At 46.6% G+C, this 16874-nt stretch overlaps 1 protein-coding gene across 1 annotated transcript; it reads right to left on the bottom strand.

Moving 5' to 3' along the window:
* Positions 1-1134: 1134 nt before the first annotated feature.
* On the bottom strand, positions 1135-16593 carry rmdn3 (regulator of microtubule dynamics 3). The gene is made up of 12 exons (XM_037537390.1): positions 16163-16593; positions 10383-10551; positions 9410-9541; positions 7172-7511; positions 6563-6665; positions 5469-5529; positions 4634-4709; positions 4163-4240; positions 3608-3706; positions 2604-2657; positions 2268-2348; positions 1135-1749 (listed from the first exon to the last, which is right to left on the bottom strand). Exons 1-12 carry the CDS (start codon positions 16347-16349, stop codon positions 1684-1686), a joined length of 1446 nt encoding a protein of 481 aa, XP_037393287.1. The 5' UTR covers positions 16350-16593; the 3' UTR covers positions 1135-1683.
* Between the last annotated feature and the right edge of the window lie 281 nt (positions 16594-16874).

Here is a 16874-nt window from a genome sequence, read left to right as displayed (position 1 = left end):
GTAACGCAGAAAAATCACAGTAAATCATGTTTTCATTGTTTCACTCTTTATTCGTGTTAAACGTGAAACACTTCACTTGGAATGTTTCTCTCCAAGACGTCGCGGTCGCTCAGGTGTTCAGGTAAATGTTTAATGAGTCAAAGGATTACGAGGTCATCATAATTTACTTCAGTCAAAAGCAAAATAAAACTATCTCTTATTAAATGACACATAATTAAGGTTAACAGCAACCATGACACATAAAAACAAGGCAAATAAGTTACAAGTTAAAACGTGTAGGAAGGGAAAATAAATACTCAGCAGCTCAAGCAGATTCATTTAGCTGATATTTAATATCTGGGCCTCTGCTTTAAACTTAGTGCTGTATAATCAGGTGTATAAGCACCACCCCCAGGCAAATCTCAGAAAAAATGTACATTAGTTCAACTTTAATAACTAATCACCTATAACTCAGCAAACGTGCCAAACTTAACGGCAGAACTCCGTACACTTTTGTGACACTCCCAGGAATTCCACCAATATTTCCAAAGTTCTGTATAATTAACTGGTTCAGATGTAATCAGAGCAGTTCTGGGCGGTTTGGTGTGAAACGCTCGGTTTTAGATAAGCTTCCAGAGTCAGAGCCGCTCACAGTGGTGGTGATAGGAACCAGACGTCCCTCTAAAAGCTCCTACAGAAAGTTCCTACATGAACTGGTTCTGAATTCACTGCCTGATGACTGAGACGCTGTTTTATGAGAGTTTAGAGAACTTCAACTCCATTCATGGTGGAGGGAGACATGCAGGGCGCTGTGCGGCAAAATAGTCCCCAAAGGAAACTCATTATTCCAGATTTTCCACTGTTTTCCATCATCAACATTCCATATGAGCTCAGAAGACTCGTGTAGGTTCTCTGGTGGTTCTGGATGGTGAATAAAGTGTGTATCTGTGTTGTAGTCATGGCGACGCCTGGTTCCCATCACCACCACTGTAAAGACGCCTGAACCGCTTCACACCAAACCCTCTGAACCTCTGATTACACCTCACACACAGAGTTATGGGGGAATGTTTGAAAACTTGGTCGAGTTCTCCTGTCTCAGTGAGTACTGTAACCCCCCCCCCCCCCGTCACTGTTGTTGCAAAACCTTGCACCTCCTAGAATTGTGACTAGACTTTATTTGAAATGTATAATTTGTAAATTTAGATTCATATGTTGGTCCGTTCATCACGAAATGAGGTTACAAGGCTTTCACATCACAGCGATGTTTTACAACAGACGTCTTCAAATGCAGACCCTGAATCCAAATTCCAGTCCTGGATTTTGTACTTGCTACTTCACTCTTGATGGAAAAGAGTGGCCACCTAGTGTGAGGCCTACTGGTGATTCAAAATCCAGGACTGGAATCGGATTTCTGCATTTTGGATTCGAAAACATCTTTTTAAAATTTGGAATGATTTATAAATGTCAGTTTTCATGACCAGGACGGTTTTCTCAGAGCAGGATTTCTCAGTTAGCCGGATCATTTAAGCCTGAAGTCAAGCCCGTCCAATAGGAGAAGAGGTGAGGGACGTTCCTGCTGGACAGTCTTCAGTTCTTGCTGGAGGATCTTCACAGATACGCCGTGTAGAGCAGAGTGAGCGCCGACTCTGAGCTGCTATAAACAGTCCTACACTCATGGGTTCTCCTCGTCCTCCAAGCCCCGCCTTAGCTGTCTGCTGCGCTGTCAATCAAAGCCTGGAGCTCCGCCTCCAGCCCAGAGATGTCCGTTTCCTGTGGGTGGAGTCAGAGCCGGTCATCATAAACCTCTTAAGTCCTGATGCCCATGTTAGGAATTCAGGTGTCGTGTTATAGAAAGTCTGATCTGTTTAGTCTCCATGACGACATCGGTTAGGACTGAATTTAGTCCCTACCTTCATAACCTGATCAGAAAACAGCATCAAGCAAACATCCTAACCAGACTAAACCTCCTAAATCCTGTCCTAACTTCAGGATGAAGCCCAGCAGGGTCCTGACTCCTGTTTAAGGCCCGTTTCTCTGGTTCTGAGGCGGCTGAGTCAGGGAGCGTAGTTCACTACCAGCATAATGAGCTCCATTTATTCCTACTGTAAAACGCGGCTTTCACTGGGAGATGTTTTTCTCTTCTAACTCTGCGTTTAAACATCTCAGACGCTGCCGACTCCACCACCCCTCTGATCACCTTCCTGTGGTCCCTCTAGTTCGTGGAGAACTAACCATCACTTTAACACAACTGAAGAAAGGCCTGAGGCCGAGTGGCTGAGCAGGGTTACCTGGCCGGTGGAGCTGGGCATGCTCAGTGCGAGCTGAGCCCAGTTTCGAGCTTCTGAGTGATTCCCCAGCTCCTTATGACACTGAAAACACACACACACACACACACACACACACACACACACACACACACACACACAACGTTACCCTCGACCGAGACTGGACCTCACAACACCCACAGATCTCAGATGAGATGGGCCGTTTCTGTAGCTTAGTTTCCATATATGGACTGGAGAGTGAAACCTCATCACAGCACAAGCTCTTTTATTAAAACAGTGAGGGTTTCTTTCTGGAGTTAAACTGGTTTCTATAAGTAACACAAGAAGCGGTCGCGTCACCTTGGCGATGTACAGTCTCACAGTCCTGGAGAAGCCGGGGTTCAGCTCCTCAGCCTTCAGGCACACAGACAAAATAAGTCATTTTTAACTTTCAGAAATCTGAATAAAACATTTTACTGAAACAAAAACGTTCTTTTCACTAAAACCCTAAAAAAAATGTAAAACATTTTATAATTTCACTAAAATGAAAAAACGATAAATTTGCCTACACATTTTTAAAATGTTTGAATTTTTAAAAATAGGAATCTCATCCCATCAACAGTCCAACCTCGAATTATAAACTCGACTTTAAAGCAATAACACTGCATTCTCCGGAGTGAGACCCTAAATGAGAAAGTGAGTGAGAGAGTGAGAGAGAGAGACAGTGAGTGAGACTGAGTGAGTGAGACTGAGTGAGTGAGTGAGAGTGAGAGAGACAGTGAGTGAGAGAGAGTGAGTGAGACTGAGTGAGTGAGACTGAGTGAGAGAGACAGTGAGTGAGAGAGACAGTGAGTGAGAGAGACAGTGAGTGAGACTGAGTGAGTGAGTGAGAGTGAGAGAGACAGTGAGACAGTGAGTGAGAGAGAGTGAGAGAGACAGTGAGTGAGACTGAGTGAGTGAGTGAGAGTGAGAGAGACAGTGAGACAGTGAGTGAGAGAGAGTGAGAGAGACAGTGAGTGAGACTGAGTGAGTGAGACTGAGTGAGTGAGTGAGAGTGAGAGAGACAGTGAGTGAGAGAGAGTGAGTGAGACTGAGTGAGTGAGTGAGAGTGAGAGAGACAGTGAGTGAGAGAGACAGTGAGTGAGACTGAGTGAGTGAGTGAGAGTGAGAGAGACAGTGAGACAGTGAGTGAGAGAGAGTGAGAGAGACAGTGAGTGAGACTGAGTGAGTGAGAGAGAGTGAGAGAGACAGTGAGTGAGACTGAGTGAGTGAGTGAGAGTGAGAGAGACAGTGAGACAGTGAGTGAGAGAGAGTGAGAGAGACAGTGAGTGAGACTGAGTGAGTGAGTGAGAGAGAGTGAGTACCTTGAGGAAGTTCTCCAGAGCATCGTTCAGACAGGAGTTAGGCAGAGTGTCAAACAGAGCAGCTGCTGCCTTCTTCTCCACCCAGCTCAGCCTGCTCACCTACAGAGAGAGAGAGGGAGAGAGAGAGAGACAGAGAAAGACAGGAGAGAGAGAGACAGTGAGAGAGACAGAGAGAGAGAGTGTGATAGAATATCAGGAGAGTTCAAACTTAACATACGACTGTAACCTCTGGTCAGTAAGTCAGGTCTGCAGTGCTGGACGTCTCGGTGTTTAACGCCGACGGATGTTTGATGCTGTGAATCTGTATCAGCAGTGAGATTTGGGCTCATTCAGTGTAAGTCAGAGCGTCCGTTTAAGGTGGAGCGTCCGTTTAAGGCGGGAGTGTCTGTTTGAGGCAGGAGTGTCCGTTTAAGGCGGGAGTGGCCGTTTAAGGCAGAGCATCTGAGGCGGAGCATCCGTTAGAGGCGGAGTGATGCTGAAAGCAGCAGTGAGTGTTGGTGTCTAATGACTGACCCGCTGTGTGTGTGTGTGTGTGTGTGTGTGTGTGTGTCTCACCTCGAAGCACCAGCGGCCCAGCAGGTAGAAGCAGAGCGGGTCGTCGTCTCGCAGGGACAGAGCTCGGTCCAGATGCTCCTGGACAGGGAAACGGGTGATGAGTTGATGTTCACACTCCCTCCACAGAGCACGAATATTTCTGCACAGTTTCTAAGTGTTTGCTGATTAACGCGCGGGAATAATAAAACAGTAAATATAAGGTGGTCTTTGGAACCGGCCACCCTTTATGTTTACCTACCACACAAATCCTGCAACCTGGTTTAAGACTAAAGCACAAGTCCACTGGGTCCGGACTCGGGCCGCAGTCTGCCTATTAGTGACCTCTGGGGTTAACTACATTAGGCTTGGAGCTCCAGTGCTAAAACTAAACTTCAGACACCAGACGTCATCTGGGGCAGGCTAGGCTCAACTTTTCCTCTAAACTAATGTAATTCAATGTAAAGTAGGTGGCGCTGTTGGAGGCGCTCTCACCTTCAGAATGTGGCTGCTCTTCAGTTTACCGTGCATACTCTCGTACTGCGACGACTGACCGGTCAGAACAGCAAACCTGACCAGAGAGAGAGAGAGAGAGAGAGAGAGAGAAAAGACACAGAATGAGGGGTTATTAATATAAATAATACATATTTAAAACTACATGTAAACGCTTTACATTAGGTTATATAACAGCTCCGCCCACACAATCTGATTGGCTGAAAATCGTTCTACCCATGTTGTTAAATCTGATAACATGGTTTTTCACCAAAACTGACCACTGGTGGACTGGAGAACTGAATACCTGCATTTTTGGACATTTTACTCCACTTTAACAACATTAGCTGCAAGAATTACTCCGTATAACCAAATACTGCACAATGTATATCTCTGTTCCAGCTGCTGCCTCGGCGACTGCTGTGCTCTATATACTAGGCTCTCTGCTGAGCTGCTAATCTGGTCCTGAATGCTGCCTCGTTTCACTGTGCACTTGTATAGAGCTGCCATGACAAAGCCTGACCTGACTTGGTTGCTAAGCAACAACAATGGCCATTTTACTCTAAGCAACTGGAACTACTTTTTCTGGCGGAAGTAAATTAGCAATATTAAAGAACACATTTTATGTGCGTCTTTTTGTTTAACACTGCTGTTCCCTGTTGTGTAAAGCCCTCTGGACTTGGTGCGTTATGCTGAATAAAATCCCGGCTGTGATGATCCACCGTGGCCGAATCACGGCCGTCGCGATGGTCACCGTAGCTCACCGCCTCCGGCGTCTCACTGCTCAGCTGTGTTTCGGGGCTGTAGAGGAAGCAGGATGTGTGTCTGTTTCGCTCACCACTTGTGGCATTCCGCGTTCAGTCCGTTCCGCTGGAGCGCCGCCTCTGCCTCATCGCGACCTGCGGGGTCAAGCGGTCAAAAGCTGGAGCATGATCGGAATCAGCCGAGATCAGAATCGGCAGAGCCAACTACACGACTTAAAGCCTGAAAGGATTATGAGAGACGGGGCGTCTCGCACCATCAGCCTGGATTCTGCAGATTTTTGTTTGGGGGTGTGGCTGAAATATTGGGGATCCACACTAAACGATCAGGGATCACATTATTCGACTTTTCGGCTGTCGCTGAGCCGAACGGAGCTCCCTGAATTTAGGCATCGTCACGCTACTGGGGGACGCAGATGAACATGAGCTGCTGCTGTTCTCTCTGCTGTTTGCACTGATACAGTTAAGAAGCGGCAAGTAAACGTGTTTAAGTGACGGTCATGGGTTTAAAAACGTGATCAGTTGGTATTTACGCTCGTCTTTTATTACGCCTGATGAACTCCGACTGGTCTGAAACGCGATCGGGAGGCAGTAAATCTGAGTTTGTGCCCCTCAAACTCGACTCGACTCCCTCTCCAACTGTCGACTCCGACTGACCCAAAACTCTGCAGACTAGAGCCGACCAGCTCAGGGAATCGGGGCTAAAATCGGGGTATAACTCATGTAGCGTAACCCCGACTTAATGTGACGGAGATGTTTTCAGAGCTGTGTGGTCCTAAATCATATGTGGTCCTACATCGGATACGTATCCAATTCATGGCCATGTGAGGTTAAGGAGAACGCTGAGATCGGAATTCAGGTGATAATAATGAGGCTAATGATCTTCTCAGCGAAGCTCGTTCTGCTCGTTAGTTTGTGCTGATGATGCAGTGATTCAGTCACGTGACGTTACTGAGTAGGAGGAGCTCATGAGGGTCAGTTCAGGAGCCGGTTCATCACATTAATGACAGACTTGAGTCACTGACCTAAACGAGTGTGAGTCTCTCACGTGAGAGAGATCAGCGTGTCTCGAAACCGTATGTAGTACACCTTTAATAAATGATTTATTACAGAATTGTTATTAATGAATGTGTAGGAACGGTGTGCACTTCGGTAAAGTGTGTTTGTTTACCTTGCTCTGCGTAGCTCCGCCTCTCTTCCTGATCCTCCGCATGCTCACACATATCGTTGTAGGCTCGAGCCAGTCGCCATAGAAACGCTACACTGTCACCATACTACACACACACACACACACACACACAGTGTGTAAGACAGTAGGGGTCACGACTGATAAACAGTTATTGTTGTATGTGGTCCAGTTTTCTGGGCTTTGTAAAACTATCCGTTGTTCACTGTGTAGTTTATACAGTTTCATGCAAAAGTTCCACATTTATTTACTCAGAAAAACACCAACGTTGAAATAAATACATCAAAGCTGTTGGTGTTTAATCTGCAACAACAACAAAGAAGATGCAGTCAGCTTCTCATTCGAATTTTCCCGCTCCACCTTAAATGGTGCCTGATACACCAGGTTGTAACTCCTGCACCATTTAAGGTGGAACTGGAAAATTTAGGAGTTTTGGCGAATGAGAAGCGACTTCAGCCTCGTAAAACTCAGACGCTGAGAGACGCGAATAAGAAACTGTTCTGCTTTTCCTGCCGGCGATGCGAGAAAAGCGGCTCCAGCTATCACTGTAAGGCTGGCGCTGACAGGCTAACCGTGAGCAGGGCTGATACTCACCAGTGGTTTGTTTTCTCTCAGCAGATGGAACCCCTCCGCTTTTTTCCCAGAATCCCCTGCGTGCAGCAGGTCGCTGTGCGTGAGCAGAAAGGCCAGTTCGGGACTCGGCTCCTCCGTTACCACCGCCACCACCGCCGCCGTCGCTCCTTCATCATCCTCTCCATCCTCCTCCTCAGCCTGAGAGTCGTCCTGCCTGAGCGTCAGCACCGTTGCGCAACTCCTCTCCTCTTCATCCTCCGAGTCTTTATCATCATCCTCTTCCTGCTCATCACCGTTTTCCTCTTTGTCCGTCTCTCTGTCCGTGTAGTCGGATTCTACGTTGGAGTAGGCTGTGGAATATCTGCGGTTGAAAAACAACTCACTGTCACCATAGAGACTGATAGTGCTGCGTACCCTCCCTCGCTGTCACCATAGAGACTGATAGTGCTGCGTACCCTCCCTCGCTGTCACCATAGAGACTGACAGTGCTGCGTACCCTCCCTCGCTGTCACCATAGAGACTGATAGTGCTGCGTACCCTCCCTCGCTGTCACCATAGAGACTGACAGTGCTGCGTACCCTCCCTCGCTGTCACCATAGAGACTGACAGTGCTGCGTACCCTCCCTCGCTGTCACCATAGAGACTGGTAGTGCTGCGTACCCTCCCTCGCTGTCACCATAGAGACTGATAGTGCTGCGTACCCTCCCTCGCTGTCACCATAGAGACTGATAGTGCTGCGTACCCTCCCTCGCTGTCACCATAGAGACTGATAGTGCTGCGTACCCTCCCTCGCTGTCACCATAGAGACTGATAGTGCTGCGTACCCTCCCTCGCTGTCACCATAGAGACTGATAGTGCTGCGTACCCTCCCTCGCTGTCACCATAGAGACTGATAGTGCTGCGTACCCTCCCTCGCTGTCACCATAGAGACTGACAGTGCTGCGTACCCTCCCTCGCTGTCACCATAGACACTGATAGTGCTGCGTACCCTCCCTCGCTGTCACCATAGAGACTGATAGTGCTGCGTACCCTCCCTCGCTGTCACCATAGAGACTGATAGTGCTGCGTACCCTCCCTCGCTGTCACCATAGAGACTGACAGTGCTGCGTACCCTCCCTCGCTGTCACCATAGAGACTGATAGTGCTGCGTACCCTCCCTCGCTGTCACCATAGAGACTGATAGTGCTGCGTACCCTCCCTCGCTGTCACCATAGAGACTGATAGTGCTGCGTACCCTCCCTCGCTGTCACCATAGAGACTGATAGTGCTGCGTACCCTCCCTCGCTGTCACCATAGAGACTGACAGTGCTGCGTACCCTCCCTCGCTGTCACCATAGAGACTGATAGTGCTGCGTACCCTCCCTCGCTGTCACCATAGAGACTGATAGTGCTGCGTACCCTCCCTCGCTGTCACCATAGAGACTGACAGTGCTGCGTACCCTCCCTCGCTGTCACCATAGAGACTGATAGTGCTGCGTACCCTCCCTCGCTGTCACCATAGAGACTGACAGTGCTGCGTACCCTCCCTCGCTGTCACCATAGAGACTGACAGTGCTGCGTACCCTCCCTCGCTGTCACCATAGAGACTGACAGTGCTGCGTACCCTCCCTCGCTGTCACCATAGAGACTGATAGTGCTGCGTACCCTCCCTCGCTGTCACCATAGAGACTGATAGTGCTGCGTACCCTCCCTCGCTGTCACCATAGAGACTGATAGTGCTGCGTACCCTCCCTCGCTGTCACCATAGAGACTGATAGTGCTGCGTACCCTCCCTCGCTGTCACCATAGAGACTGATAGTGCTGCGTACCCTCCCTCGCTGTCACCATAGAGACTGATAGTGCTGCGTACCCTCCCTCGCTGTCACCATAGAGACTGACAGTGCTGCGTACCCTCCCTCGCTGTCACCATAGAGACTGATAGTGCTGCGTACCCTCCCTCGCTGTCACCATAGAGACTGACAGTGCTGCGTACCCTCCCTCGCTGTCACCATAGAGACTGATAGTGCTGCGTACCCTCCCTCGCTGTCACCATAGAGACTGGTAGTGCTGCGTACCCTCCCTCGCTGTCACCATAGAGACTGATAGTGCTGCGTACCCTCCCTCGCTGTCACCATAGAGACTGACAGTGCTGCGTACCCTCCCTCGCTGTCACCATAGAGACTGACAGTGCTGCGTACCCTCCCTCGCTGTCACCATAGAGACTGATAGTGCTGCGTACCCTCCCTCGCTGTCACCATAGAGACTGACAGTGCTGCGTACCCTCCCTCGCTGTCACCATAGAGACTAGCTGAGGCTGTGAAGTAGATGGAACTGGAGCTCATGGAGTCTGAACGCTCCCGCGGCAAGTAGTGACGTCTCCGGCGTGACCTCTGACCCTCCTCCACTCCCTTTCTGCTCAGAGAGAGACAGAGAGAGAGAGAGACAGAGAGAGACAGAGAGAGAGAGAGAGACAGAGAGAGAGAGAGAGAGAGACAGAGAGAGAGAGGAGAGAGAGAGAGAGAGAGAGACAGAGAGAGAGAGAGAGGAGAGAGAGAGAGAGAGAGAGACAGAGAGAGAGAGAGAGAGACAGAGAGACAGAGACAGAGAGAGAGACAGAGAGAGAGAGGAGAGAGAGACAGAGAGAGAGAGGAGAGAGAGAGGAGAGAGAGACAGAGAGAGAGAGAGAGAGAGAGACAGAGAGACAGAGACAGAGAGAGAGACAGAGAGAGAGAGGAGAGAGAGACAGAGAGAGAGAGGAGAGAGAGAGGAGAGAGAGACAGAGAGAGAGAGAGAGAGAGAGACAGAGAGAGAGAGAGAGACAGAGAGAGAGAGAGAGAGAGAGAGAGAGAGAGGAGAGAGAGACAGAGAGAGAGGAGAGAGAGACAGAGAGAGAGAGAGAGAGAGAGAGAGAGAGAGAGAGAGAGAGACAGAGAGAGAGAGAGAGAGAGGAGAGAGAGACAGAGAGAGAGGAGAGAGAGACAGAGAGAGAGAGACAGAGAGAGAGAGGAGAGAGAGACAGAGAGAGAGAGACAGAGAGAGAGAGGAGAGAGAGACAGAGAGAGAGAGAGAGAATCAAACATGCACATTTTACCCATTTTATTCCACACTGGGCGTCTGAAGGTGACTCTTAGTTTTGCATGAGGATGTAATGTAGCTACAGCGCGGAGGCCACTGGTCCTAACTGCATGTCTAAATCATGCTTTAAACCATGTGTTGTTCAGTAATCTCCAACATGCCGCTGCTGGTCACTCACCGGACATCCTCAATGATGGTGCTGGCAATCTCTCTCAGGCCGGACCGCAGCTCGGCCACTTCATTCCTCAGGCTGGACACGCTCATCATCACCTCGTCCAGTGTATTCCTCAGCTCAACATGCTGCTCTGGGGTCAAACCACGCAGCGCAGACGCCAACAACGCCGGGTCTATAAACACACACACAAACATCCTGAAACAACGAGTCTGTTCTACAGTTTCTCATTAGACTGAATGAATAACCGACTCTAAATGTAGGTATTGTGATATAAACCGAGTCTGTTCTACAGTTTCTCATTAGACTGAATGAATAACCGACTCTAAATGTAGGTATTGTGATATAAACCGAGTCTGTTCTACAGTTTCTCATTAGACTGAATGAATAACCGGCTCTAAATGTAGGTATTGTGATATAAACCGAGTCCGTTCTACAGTTTCTCATTAGGCTGAATGAATAACCGACTCTAAATGTAGGTATTGTGATATAAACCGAGTCCGTTCTACAGTTTCTCATTAGGCTGAATGAATAACCGACTCTAAATGTAGGTATTGTGATATAAACCGAGTCCGTTCTACAGTTTCTCATTAGACTGAATGAATAACCGACTCTAAATGTAGGTATTGTGATATAAACCGAGTCCGTTCTACAGTTTCTCATTAGACTGAATGAATAACCGGCTCTAAATGTAGGTATTGTGATATAAACCGAGTCCGTTCTACAGTTTCTCATTAGGCTGAATGAATAACCGGCTCTAAATGTAGGTATTGTGATATAAACCGAGTCCGTTCTACAGTTTCTCATTAGACTGAATGAATAACCGACTCTAAATGTAGGTATTGTGATATAAACCGAGTCCGTTCTACAGTTTCTCATTAGACTGAATGAATAACCGGCTCTAAATGTAGGTATTGTGATATAAACCGAGTCCGTTCTACAGTTTCTCATTAGACTGAATGAATAACCGACTCTAAATGTAGGTATTGTGATATAAACCGAGTCTGTTCTACAGTTTCTCATTAGACTGAATGAATAACCGACTCTAAATGTAGGTATTGTGATATAAACCGAGTCCGTTCTACAGTTTCTCATTAGGCTGAATGAATAACCGGCTCTAAATGTAGGTATTGTGATATAAACCGAGTCTGTTCTACAGTTTCTCATTAGGCTGAATGAATAACCGGCTCTAAATGTAGGTATTGTGATATAAACCGAGTCTGTTCTACAGTTTCTCATTAGGCTGAATGAATAACCGGCTCTAAATGTAGGTATTGTGATATAAACCGAGTCTGTTCTACAGTTTCTCATTAGACTGAATGAATAACCGACTCTAAATGTAGGTATTGTGATATAAACCGAGTCCGTTCTACAGTTTCTCATTAGGCTGAATGAATAACCGACTCTAAATGTAGGTATTGTGATATAAACCGAGTCCGTTCTACAGTTTCTCATTAGGCTGAATAAATAACCGGCTCTAAATGTAGGTATTGTGATATAAACCGAGTCCGTTCTACAGTTTCTCATTAGGCTGAATAAATAACCGGCTCTAAATGTAGGTATTGTGATATAAACCGAGTCCGTTCTACAGTTTCTCATTAGACTGAATGAATAACCGACTCTAAATGTAGGTATTGTGATATAAACCGAGTCCGTTCTACAGTTTCTCATTAGACTGAATGAATAACCGACTCTAAATGTAGGTATTGTGATATAAACCGAGTCCGTTCTACAGTTTCTCATTAGACTGAATGAATAACCGACTCTAAATGTAGGTATTGTGATATAAACCGAGTCCGTTCTACAGTTTCTCATTAGACTGAATGAATAACCGGCTCTAAATGTAGGTATTGTGATATAAACCGAGTCCGTTCTACAGTTTCTCATTAGACTGAATGAATAACCGGCTCTAAATGTAGGTATTGTGATATAAACCGAGTCCGTTCTACAGTTTCTCATTAGGCTGAATGAATAACCGACTCTAAATGTAGGTATTGTGATATAAACCGAGTCCGTTCTACAGTTTCTCGTTAGACTGAATGAATAACCGACTCTAAATGTAGGTATTGTGATATAAACCGAGTCCGTTCTACAGTTTCTCGTTAGACTGAATGAATAATCGACTCTAAATGTAGGTATTGTGATATAAACCGAGTCTGTTCTACAGTTTCTCGTTAGACTGAATGAATAACCGACTCTAAATGTAGGTATTGTGATATAAACCGAGTCCGTTCTACAGTTTCTCATTAGACTGAATGAATAACCGACTCTAAATGTAGGTGTTGTGATATAAACCGAGTCCGTTCTACAGTTTCTCATTAGACTGAATGAATAACCGACTCTAAATGTAGGTATTGTGATATAAACCGAGTCCGTTCTACAGTTTCTCATTAGGCTGAATGAATAACCGACTCTAAATGTAGGTATTGTGATATAAACCGAGTCCGTTCTACAGTTTCTCATTAGGCTGAATGAATAACCGACTCTAAATGTAGGTATTGTGATATAAACCGAGTCCGTTCTACAGTTTCTCATTAGACTGAATGAATAACCGACTCTAAATGTAGGTATTGTGATATAAACCGAGTCCGTTCTACAGTTTCTCATTAGACTGAATGAATAACCGGCTCTAAATGTAGGTATTGTGATATAAACAGAGTCCGTTCTACAGTTTCTCATTAGACTGAATGAATAACCGACTCTAAATGTAGGTATTGTGATATAAACCGAGTCCGTTCTACAGTTTCTCATTAGGCTGAATGAATAACCGACTCTAAATGTAGGTATTGTGATATAAACCGAGTCCGTTCTACAGTTTCTCATTAGGCTGAATGAATAACCGACTCTAAATGTAGGTATTGTGATATAAACCGAGTCCGTTCTACAGTTTCTCATTAGGCTGAATGAATAACCGACTCTAAATGTAGGTATTGTGATATAAACCGAGTCCGTTCTACAGTTTCTCGTTAGGCTGAATGAATAACCGACTCTAAATGTAGGTATTGTGATATAAACCGAGTCCGTTCTACAGTTTCTCGTTAGGCTGAATGAATAACCGACTCTAAATGTAGGTATTGTGATATAAACCGAGTCTGTTCTACAGTTTCTCGTTAGGCTGAATGAATAACCGACTCTAAATGTAGGTATTGTGATATAAACCGAGTCCGTTCTACAGTTTCTCATTAGACTGAATGAATAACCGACTCTAAATGTAGGTATTGTGATATAAACCGAGTCCGTTCTACAGTTTCTCATTGGGCTGAATGAATAACCGGCTCTAAATGTAGGTATTGTGATATAAACCGAGTCCGTTCTACAGTTTCTCATTAGACTGAATGAATAACCGGCTCTAAATGTAGGTATTGTGATATAAACCGAGTCTGTTCTACAGTTTCTCTGAGTCTCTGACTCAGCTGAGGCAATAGTGGACAGTCATTTTATCAGTTTCGGTGTGCAGTACTGACGTTTTTATCTCTTTACCTCGCGCCACAGGAGAGCAGCACACATGCAAATACTACTGAGTGCTGTGCTGTAATGTGGTGCGTCACACTGCAGATAGCTGGTCATTTATCAGAGCCTACAGTTAGTTCTGACCACACGGTCTGACGGGCTGAACAGGGTTCCACCCGCGTTCCGCCTGATAACAGACTTTTTCATTTTTTAATATACCTGTATCATTCCAATGACAACTGGTTGCTAAGCAACAACAACTCTAAGCAGTTGGACCTACTTTAGGTGGTTTAATCTAGTGAAACCACCTAAAAGGCCCCTCTGAAACACTGAAGGGGAATTCCACCAATATTTCAAAAATTCCCCCCCATAATGCAATTTTGATGGAGGCAAGTGCCGATATTAAAAACATATATTTGAAGCAAGGTTTGGGACTAATATACATTCCAAAGCCGATATGTTTTTCCCTGTGAGGCACCACGATTAGGAATTGTGCTACATATACGCTAAATACATACTAACACTCACCAACACGCATTAATCAGCGTCACTAAAGGGGCAAGATGACCGAACCACCCTTTAATAAACACTAATTAACCTGAAATTGTTGTTGTAAGACAGACATACATATACTTGCACATATGCATTAGTATTTATTTATATACTATATAGACGTCAATCTGTATCATAGAATACAATGCACTTATTTACTGTACAGTACTTCTATATGCTGTCGTCAAATAACTGGCCATCAGTCAATACACGTATATTTTTGCCTTTTCTGACCTTCCAGCTGGACCTGAACGCATGCTTTGATTAGCGTGTGTGTTTGTTAATGTGCACATATTAATCTTTTATAACTACCGTCCTATTTATCCGGGACGCTGTTCCAGAGACTGTCATTTAATGAAACCACATAAAACGACGTCGCCATGGCTACAGCACAGATATAGACACTTTATTTACCATCCAGAACCTCCAGAGAACCTACACGAGTCTTCTGAGCTTATATGGAATGTTGATGATGGAAAACAGTGGAAAATCTGGAATAATGAGTTTTCTTTGGGGACTATTTTGCCGCACAGCGCCCTGCATGTCTCCCTCCACCATGAATGGAGTTGAAGTTCTCTAAACTCTCATAAAACAGCGTCTCAGTCATCAGGCAGTGAATTCAGAACCAGTTCATGTAGGAACTTTCTGTGAGGAGCTTTTAGAGGGACGTCTGGTTCCCATCACCACCACTGTGAGGAGCTTTTAGAGGGGGACGTCTGGTTCCCATCACCACCACTGTGAGGAGCTTTTAGAGGGACGTCTGGTTCCCATCACCACCACTGTGAGCGGTTCTGACTCGGTCAGTTTATCTAGAACAGATATACTATACTGCAGCCTAGTTGTCTGTTAGCGCTCTAGGACTGTCCACCGGGTCGCTGCTAGAACACAGTCCGCTGACCTGTTATCCGCACAGGCTGCTACCACACAGTTTACATAGAGTTTGCACAGTTAATCTCGGGTCTGCACCGTACTGCGCTATGCTCTTCCTCCTACTGTGGCCACTTTATCAGAAACCCCTACCTCGTTGCTCCACATTGCCAGGTCAGTGCCACCGTGGTGCTGAGGTGGTCCCTGTCCAGTGACGTGGGGGGGGGGCTGATAAACTGAGCAGCAGCCCGGTCTAGTTCTTAAACGGTGCAACAGGCTGCTGCGCCTTTTAAGGTGGAACAGAAAACTCCGACAAGACCCCGACTTCAGCGTCATATAACTTTCTAAAAAAAAAGGTGGTTTTTCTAGGGTTCTTTAGGGGTTCCATGTAGAAGCATGAGCACTCAAAGAACCCTTTGCACCACGCACACATCCTCCATCAATCTGAAGAACCCATTTTTAAGAGTGTACATAGAACCATTTCATGCTTAAGTGATTTTTTTTTTTTTTGGTGAACGGGTCCTTCAGATTGATGGAGAACGTTGCACATCTACGTAGAACCTTGTTGAAAAGAGTTCTCCATAGTGTTCAGTATTCAACACTTTCTCCATCGGTGTGAAGAACCATTCCACCAGGCAAAGAACCACGCAAGCATGCCAGTGGTTCCATACAGAACTCAGGGTTCTACGTGTGATCCGTTTTAGGCTCTTCTGATTCGCCTGCTTATGGGAGTTTTCCGTTCCACCTTAAATGGTGCAGCAGTTAGTGCACCACTTAAGGTGGAACGGGCACCTCCCCAGAGAAGCTGGTGAATAAGGCTGAGCGGGTAGAACAGCGTTATAAACCGGCAGCTCGGCGTATTAATATATTAATATATGATAATGGATGATAGAATAAAAGTCCTGCAGGTCAGTCACCTCGGCCGCGCTGCGTGAGGGACAGCCGCCCGTCCACCACCAGCTGCCCCGGGCCGCCGGCCTCCAGCAGGAGCCGCTGGTTTCTCCGCCGCAGCATCTCTCTGATGATGAGAAAGGCGATGACTCCGGTGCTCACGGTGACTCCCACACCCAGCCCGATCAGCCCGCTCCTCCCGACCGAGCTCATCGCGCCCTGGCCCGGCCACAGCAGCCCGACTGCGCCGGTATCACCGCACCAGGTCGGGGTCAGTTCAGCTGAACCGAGCTCGGTTGCTATGCTCGCCCGGTTGCTATGGCTACGGGCGGCCAGCCGTACGACACTGAATGAGCTTTATTACCTAAAACGAGCGTTCATTAACGGCCTGAAACCGATAATATCCTCATTAATACGCGCTCCTCTCAAAACACGCTGGCTCACTTTCGCTTTAGCGGGCTGAACCACTCTGGACCGAGCGGGGGGTGACCACACGTAAACAAACTACTGCCGAACAGCGCCGCCTGCCGGCCTGGATGGCCTTTAAAGGGGGATTGCGCTATTATTTCCATAAACTCGCGCTTTATTAAACGATCAAATAAACGAATCGCCTCGTGAAGTTTTTATGAAATGCTCCGCTCTGGAGAGGGTTCACAGTTGTAGGTGGTAGGAGCCAGACGACCAGAGTTATGAAGGTCATGAACTGGACTGATTTTAGCCAAGAATCAATCAATAATC

The sequence above is a fragment of the Pygocentrus nattereri genome, chromosome 4 (assembly GCF_015220715.1).
Source record: "Pygocentrus nattereri isolate fPygNat1 chromosome 4, fPygNat1.pri, whole genome shotgun sequence".
NCBI classification, from domain to species: Eukaryota; Metazoa; Chordata; class Actinopteri; order Characiformes; family Serrasalmidae; genus Pygocentrus; species Pygocentrus nattereri.
The sequence above is the reverse complement of the archived record's forward strand: the minus strand, read 5'-3'. Positions and strand labels throughout refer to the sequence as shown.